General features: G+C 39.8%; 1 protein-coding gene across 1 annotated transcript; it reads right to left on the reverse strand.

Annotated features, from left to right (window-relative positions):
• Nucleotides 1–270: 270 nt before the first annotated feature.
• Nucleotides 271–7992, reverse strand: LOC107602903 (transmembrane protein 198-B-like). The gene is made up of 4 exons (XM_016295517.1): nucleotides 7708–7992; nucleotides 4349–4924; nucleotides 606–853; nucleotides 271–488 (listed from the first exon to the last, which is right to left on the reverse strand). The coding sequence occupies exons 1-4, from the start codon at nucleotides 7874–7876 to the stop codon at nucleotides 336–338; spliced, it is 1146 nt and encodes a 381-aa protein (XP_016151003.1). The 5' UTR covers nucleotides 7877–7992; the 3' UTR covers nucleotides 271–335.
• Between the last annotated feature and the right edge of the window lie 291 nt (nucleotides 7993–8283).

Genomic DNA, 8283 nt, shown 5'->3' on the forward strand with positions numbered 1-8283 from the left:
TGGGTGGGCTCCGGAGGCTGGAGTTTGGGAGGAGGGTTTGGGGGATGAGGGTTGGTCTGAAGGGGGTGGTGGTACTTCTGTTGCTGCGGCGACTGTTTCTGTGGCTTTTTCTTCTTTTTCTTTTGGCATTCCCTTCTTTCTTCCTTTTGACGAATTCGCATTAACTGCACTCGTCTCTGCTGGTGACTGATGAAGACTTTAAAAAAAAACGGAATTAAGAAAGACAGATATTAATGGAAGATATTTTCTTACATAGCTATCTGATCCGGCCACAAAGTTTTCGGTTCTCGGAATGGTTTGTGCAGTGCAATTCCTGTTCATTAAAAGGTACAGGGTCAACCTCTCACTGCGGGGCCTGTATGGGCTGTTAGGGGCACTTGGGAGCCGTAGTCATAGTCCAAATCTACAACATGTGAGCCGCCAATCAACCTGTCATGAGAGTAGCCCCTCCTGTCCGTACGTCTGTCACGGAAGTTCTGGATGTAACTCTAAAAGAGAAAGTGAACGTGTATTCAATCTCTGATTAATTGAAAAGATAAGCATAGGGATTCGTTTGTCAGGTTTCGCAGATCTGATTTGCGGCGAGACAGACGACTGATACTTACTGGAGAAAGTACATCTCCATCGAAGCGGCGAATGGTGTTGGGTTTCCGGCAGTGGGTGGGCTCCGGAGGCTGGAGTTTGGGAGGAGGGTTTGGGGGATGAGGGTTGGTCTGAAGGGGGTGGTGGTACTTCTGTTGCTGCGGCGACTGTTTCTGTGGCTTTTTCTTCTTTTTCTTTTGGCATTCCCTTCTTTCTTCCTTTTGACGAATTCGCATTAACTGCACTCGTCTCTGCTGGTGACTGATGAAGACTTTAAAAAAAAACGGAATTAAGAAAGACAGATATTAATGGAAGATATTTTCTTACATAGCTTTAGCACATCAGGTCACAACTGCAAAACAGAGGCGTTATTCTACTCTGTAAAGACACGATGCAGTGTGTATTGGCTGGGTCTCTCAAACAGTGGTCCAAAGCCAAGCTGATAAACAAACCGTTGAGTGTTTTGACACATTCTGCCCTGTGCAGGGCTAAATCGACATTCTGTTCCCTGCCATTATTAAAAACAGACGGATTATTTCTGCCCATTCAGTCACTCTGCTGTGCCTCAACAGCTTCGTAGTCCATCTGTCAGGGAATTCATGTAATGATCTTTCTCTCTCGCTTTCCCCCTCAGAAAACACTCCTCCCACTCTCGCCTCTATTCTTCTGCCCCTTCCTCATCGCGGCCCCCTCCCCCATTCCCGCCAAAGAAGGGCCTAGCTTGTAGTCATGGCAACCATCCCCAGCGCAATTCACGCCGCCTGTTCTCCCAGTTCACACTTTAATTCTGAATATTAGCGCAACATTTAGTTTAACCTTGCACTTGACAAGGAAAAGTAGAGTATGTATGTGTACTTTTAAAAGAGAACTGCTCAAGGTGCTTCCTTTGTTTTTAACTTCCCACAATTCTGTTCTTACTGTGGGATAAGTATTCTTGTTCTTAGTTATCAGTCATAGACCTTGGTCAAAGTAGCGCCATATTTAATTTCTGACAGGAGTGAAAACTACTAGGCTGTAAGGGATACAAGCACAGTGCGTTCAATGGATTGTACTGTTGTTTAGCAACATATCGACCGTTCAACTGACTAAACGTCTTTCTGAAAAAAAGACGTTTTAAGTAATAAAAATGACATGATTTAGGACCTTTACAAAGTGTGTTCCATTGTCTATCCCTCACAGCTTTATTTTCATTTGCGTTAAATTCAATATGGCATCTAACCCAACTGAGGTCTATAGAGAGTGTGACTTCTACCCTTGGAAATGTCATGCTCGTGGTTGCTTTCTACAAGACAGTGATGAAGCAATTTAAAAATCCCCATTCATGGATTTCAGGTCAGGCCTTCCCATTGATCACTCTGAGACTATGGGAGCTTGTATGCAGGGCACAGCTGAGCCAGTCTGATCTCCACAGGATCACCACTGTAAGTAATGAACTAGGACACCCATAAATAGAAAAGCGGCAAAAACCTTATGACCTCAAAACACCCAGAATACCCAGGGGGAAGTTTCAGAAAGACACCTTGTTGTAATGAAGTCCACAGAGGGACGTCCTCTTAAAGGAATAGTTCACTCAAAAATATCAGTTCTGCGGTTGCAAACTCATATGGCTTTCTTTCTGTTGCAGAACACAAAAGAAGATTTTTCGAAGAATGTTTTGGATTCTTTTGTCCATATTATGAAAATCAATGTCTGAAACGTTAAAGAACTGAAAGGGGCATACTAATGTATTCACTCATTTGAGCTTGAAAGTTTTGGACCCCACTGACTTTCATTATGTACAAAAACTGTTGAGACATTCTTCAAAATACCTTCTACAAACTCAAAAAAAAAAGTTTGAAACAACATAAGGGTGAGAATATAGTGACAAAATATTTATTTTGGAGTGAACCATTCCTTGAAAGGATTTAATGGTGATGTTACTGTTACACCAGGGGTGTTCAATCATGCTCCTGTAGGGCCACAATCCTACAGAATTTAGCTCCAATCCTAATTAAACACAGCTGAACCAGTTAATGAAGGACTTCAGGATTACTAGGCTTTATCCGTAATCACCCCCTATACCCTCATTCACTATTCCCTACATTACTCCACTAATGAATGAGTGAATGACAAGTGATAAAATTCGGACACCGAATACATCAGAAGTGTTGTGGACACAATCTGGTGAGAATCGTGACCCTCAGAATGCATGGGTATTCTCTAATGCAGGGGTGCCCAACCCTGCTCCTGGCGATCGACTATCCTGCAAAGTTCAGCTCCAACCCTAATCAAACACACCTGAAGCAACTAATTAGGGTCTTCAGGATCACTTAAAAATTAAAGGCAGGTGTCTTTGATTAGAGTTGGAGCTAAACTTTGCAGGATAGTCGATCGCCAGGAGCAGGGTTGGGCACCCCTGCTCTAATGGCTATTGGTTAAGTATACATTGGTTGTACAATCATTATTGCAGTACACTATAAGATTGAATGAGTGCACTTAATAATGTCCACTATGGATTTGAAAACCACATTAAATGTCTGAATTTTCAAACAGCACTTTATAAAAGTATGGGGGTGATTTCTGTAAACTCTTGAGGACTGGACTAGGATTGGACTCCACTTGTGTTACACTAAAGTCCAGAGTTTACTTCATTTTCTGCGTTCCACCCCGTCTAGCACACAGTTGAGTACACAGAGCCATTTAAAGTATACTTCATTGACCATGAGCATGGACGGATGAACTATCTAGTGGACCTTTGTTTTTGAGTTCTTAAAGCATTCGCACATGCGGTGTTGCCCATGGACATATAAATCTGTCTGCATGCAGACGGTGTGCACAGACATCAACGGGCTGTGATGATGACAGAATTTGCACAGACACACACAGACTGTGTGCAAGTCATAGCAGACATGAAAGTATGCTTTAGGCTTAAAGGGATAGTTCATTCAAAAACGAAATTTACTCACCCTCAAGTTGTTCTTACACCATGTCCTAACTGGATGCTTCACGACAATCAGATGTGAAACAGCTATGCGACATAACAAAATCAATCAAATATCACAGCCAATCAGAAGCACGTGTGGGCAGGATCTCTCTGAAAGTGCACTGCACTCGCATAGAAATGAATACATTTATAATCAAATTTATAAATATTAAACATTTTTTACATTATTAAAAGTACATACTTGGTATGGACTGGTACCATCTTTTTATGGAATAAACTTGTCGAGTTCACATTTTTAACTTGCATGTTTTAATTTATTTTCAAGATCTATTCTAACTCAAATTAGACACTTTTAACATTGAATGAAGTACATGATCAGTTCCTGAGATTATCATTGTCATAGTTTGTATGCCGTTTCTAAAATAGAATCCCGTCGCTTGTCGCGGCTGGAACAAAAACTCAGATTAACATGGAAAAGAAACCTTTGTAAAGATACCACTGTGTCACACAAAGTCTGGTTAGGACACAGTGTAAACCTCTATGAGTTGTATCAATGTATGTTGAACACAAAAGAAGATATTTTTAGGAATTGTTGCTGTTAATGGTAGCCATAGCCATTGGTTTCCATAGTATGGAAAAAATACTACTAAAGTCAATGGCTACCATCAACTGTTTGGTTACCAACATTCTTCAAAATATCTTCTTTTGTGTTCAACATAATAAAGAAACTCATTCAGGTTTGGAACAACTTGAGGGTGAGTAAATGACAGAATTTTAATTTTGGGTGAACTATCTCTTTAAGCCACAACCTTGTCCCTTTCCCAACAATCGCTTGCCACTTACCTTCTGTGTGTGAATATCCTTCAGCCGTGACCTTCCACTGAATAAGAACACCCAGCAGCGCCAGCACGGGCCAAACACCCATGACCACCCATGTGAACCAACACACTGTGCGAGGCGGATCCACCTTCACCCTCTCATAGATATACCGCGTTAAAGCAAAGAGCTCGACAAAATAATCCACAGTCACAGTCACCACAGCTGATCCGAAGACGGCGGTGGACAGGGTGGTGAAACAGCGCTGCCACTGCAACGTGAGCACAGCAAACAGCATTCCCGAGCCCAGCAGCACACCCAGGGGAAGCCACACTGTCCTCGGGTGATAAAACTCCTCCAGAACCACCAGAGATGCCAGGGCCACCAGTAAACCCAGGAGAAGTCCAACCATGAAAAGCCCCACGCTGCGGACCAGCATAGTGACCAAACCACACAACGTGCCAATGCCCAGGCCTATGCCCACACTGGCCTCCACACTGAGCTGAGTATCCATGACCCTCTCCTTATAGCAGAGCATGAAGATGATGATGGAACCGAACATCAGACCCGTGAGAAACATTACAGCCTTGAAGCAGCGGTACCCTACAAAAGAAGAAAGGTGGAGAGGAAAGGATAGGGGAGGAGGAGGAGGGGGTGAGAAAGAAAATGATTTTGGAAGAGATGATTATTTTATTAGCAAATGACATTGCAATTAAAAATATGTAGATAAAGATGATAAGCTCTGAACATTTGTATTCAATATGGATAAGTCTAAGCCTATCACACAGCAGAAATAAATGGGACTGTCACCTTTTGACCTGCATGTCAATGTTCATGCCAATTTTAAGTTACAGCTACAGCAGTCACTAGGCACCTGGTGGTCCTGAACATGCATCATGCCCCCTATGTCTGCTATAATGTGGAACACTGGATGCACAATTTACAGATGACAGAATCAGGTAAACACCCATCTAGCTGGAAAGACATTTGTATTCAATATGGATAAGTCTAAGCCTATCACACAGCAGAAATAAATGGGACTGTCACCTTTTGACCTGCATGTCAATGTTCATGCCAATTTTAAGTTACAGGTGAAAAATAACATTCAAAATACACACTGAAACAATCTTCATCGCCAAATTAAAAGCTTGTTTTAATTTGAATTCATTAGGAAAGAAATACTACTATTGCATAATAATTTACTTTTATAATACTTTATGTAATTTACTGCTATATTCATATTATTAGATTTTTTAATGAATATTGTACAACCAAGATATTTTTCATGTTTTAATGTATACAGCATACAAGTTCTGTTGTGCAGGACCTTACTTGACAAAAAATTTAAAGTTAATTGTTATATTTTTATTTAATTACATTTTAAAAGTATTCTATTCAAGTAAACTATTCAAGTAAATTCATTGCATTAGATTCTATTCGGCTATTCAAGTAAATTAATTTCATTAGATACCATTTTTGATGATAAATTTTAGTGGTCGACCGATAAATCACCAAGGCCGATATTTGGCATTTTTCAAATATCTGCATCGGCCGATAAGTTTTTCTGTTTGGCCGATGTGATCGAGGTGGGATTTATTTTGATGGCGCTGAGAACGGCTGCAGCAGCGCCTGAGCACACACTGCTCACATTCTCCCTCTTGTTCGCTGTTGTCATTCAGTTCGGTCTAATACGGATAGAAGTCTGTCTAATAATCAGATAGAACTGTTAAACAAAGGCACTAAAATGCATACAAAAAATAATCATAACGATTGCTTTAATATTATTAGTAATAAAAAGGCAAACATTATAATACTTTCTCATTTGCCATCAGCATTCCGCAATTTAATTTCACAAACCTTGCAGACTTAGTCGAATCTAGTTGAGATCTTGTGAAGTGTGTGCATTTGTATCCTGCATGATCGCATGTTCTCTGATGGTCGGTCCGTGTGAATTGAATGCGGACAGGACAGTTTAGCTTCACTGGATCGACAAACTTTAACTCGTTATTTCAAATTATGCTGTGCTTTATGCATTTGCCCACTGTCATATTCATGTCATTTTCACTGTGTGCTGTATGTAAAATGAGTGTTACCTTGGCTTTATTTGAAAAAATATGATTCCCAATGCACACAAACTGAGTGCCCTGTTGGTTACAGTTTACTTCCTTTTTAATTATATTTTTATTAATATTTATTTATTTGTGAAAAATACTTTGTCTTCTAAAGTATAAGTATGTTTATTTTACACGTTTGTTTTTTAATCCATTTTCAAATGATTTCAAATTTCTTAAATATTAATTAAATTTAAAAAAATTATATCGGCCACCCTGCTTTCCAAGATATCGGCATTGGCTGTCAAAAAAAATGGTCGACCACTATACATTTTTGTATTAAATCATAAAACACAGAATTCACAAAAAAAATTTAATGGAAAACACAGAATTTGGGAAAAATGAAAACAGATTTTAATGGGCCCTAAATTAAAAATGTAGTTTATTCTATGGAGTTTCCATGTAAATAAATACGTTACGTTAAAATTCATTCCCAACATCTAACTAACATGTGAAATGCATTTCTTATGAAATAAATATCATGATGAATACAGAATGAAATGGAAAAATAAAAATCACCCAACCTAGTATATATATATAAGAAACAAGAACATTGTTCATTGCTGGGCTTATAAAGGTAATTTCTAAAACAGCTCTACTTGAAATTCCAGGGATAAACATTTTGTTTGGTAACATATGAGTGGGATCATCAGAAATGCATTGAGTGAAGGTGTTTATGCCATTAACGCCCATTCTGTTGCTACAGTTAATGTACAAAAGTAGCTTTTAAATCAACAGGAGCCTTTCATAATCCATTGTGCTTTTCACTAAGAGGTTATCTGCTTTCACCTGATGCAATTTAGAACTGTTAATAATGGCCCAAATTGGCAGCAGAAGGGCATGAAGAATAAATAGCATGTTTTAACATTTTAACGTAGTCACACTGGGGCCAGAATGCCAGAGAGAAGCTGCTGTTCGTCACAGCTGAGATAGCCTCAAGCCTCCCTCTTTCTCTCTCCTAGCAAGTAATGGGCAGTGAAAGCAAATTTCACAGTCAAGTGAAAGCGATAAAGCTTATCTAATAGAAAGGGACATAGATTTGTCACCCTTGTCTGGTTGTCACATTCAGATGGTTATTAGGTGAATTAAATTTGGCCATAAACAACCACAGCTGAAACAATGTTTGTGATAATGAGACAAAAACATAACCCATGCATTCAGGTCATGCCACAATTTGGGCTTGTTCTGAGTAATACTTCTTACGTAAATCTACATTTCTCCAAACCGGACACATCTCAGTTTTCTAAATAAAATCAGTCATCCTTCGCAACCTACCGAAGAAGCAGTAGATGATGCCAAACAGGCAACACATGGAGCAGACGACAGACGGGACCACCTCATAGCGCCGTTCAATGTCCTCATCACAGCTGAACAGACGCTCTGGACTCCCATCCTGAGAGGGTGGGGAGAGCTTAAAGGCCAGAATCTGGGCAGTGGACGCCATGCTGTCAGTGAGTATTAGAGAGTGTTACGTATCTTCACGGGAGCCGATGAAACAGGGAGAGTGGGGTCATGTGGAAGGTAGAGGGTGCAGAGAAGGTTCCCATCCACAACAATTTACCTGTTCAAAGAGATGAGAAGAAGATGTGCAGATATTAACTCATGAGTGTCAGAGACAGTTTGACTCTACCTGTCAAAATAAACATGTTATAGCCAGATCACATTTAAAAATTCTCTTTGTGACAACATCAGACAGTTTAAAGCCAAGCTGCTGTCTGACTCTATTCAACTCTAAGGTCAAGTCATATTTTCTCTTCATTTAGTCTTATAATCTTTTCACTCTTCAAAATATATAGTGCCATTACCTGACTTTTTAAAAACTGAAAATGTGTGATGTCAGTCACATATCGA

This window comes from Sinocyclocheilus grahami, unplaced genomic scaffold (assembly GCF_001515645.1).
Source record: "Sinocyclocheilus grahami isolate Dianchi unplaced genomic scaffold, SAMN03320097.WGS_v1.1 scaffold337.1, whole genome shotgun sequence".
Taxonomy (NCBI): Eukaryota; Metazoa; Chordata; class Actinopteri; order Cypriniformes; family Cyprinidae; genus Sinocyclocheilus; species Sinocyclocheilus grahami.

Coding starts and splice junctions, on each gene's coding strand:
- LOC107602903 (XM_016295517.1), bottom strand. CDS start 7,876: ATGGCGTCCACTGCCCAGATTCTGGCCTTTAAGCTCTCCCCACCCTCT. Junction 854..4,348: donor AGGATATTCACACACAGAAG/GTAAGTGGCAAG, acceptor TTTTTTTTAAAG/TCTTCATCAGTCACCAGCAG. Junction 489..605: donor ATGGAGATGTACTTTCTCCA/GTAAGTATCAGT, acceptor TTTCTCTTTTAG/AGTTACATCCAGAACTTCCG.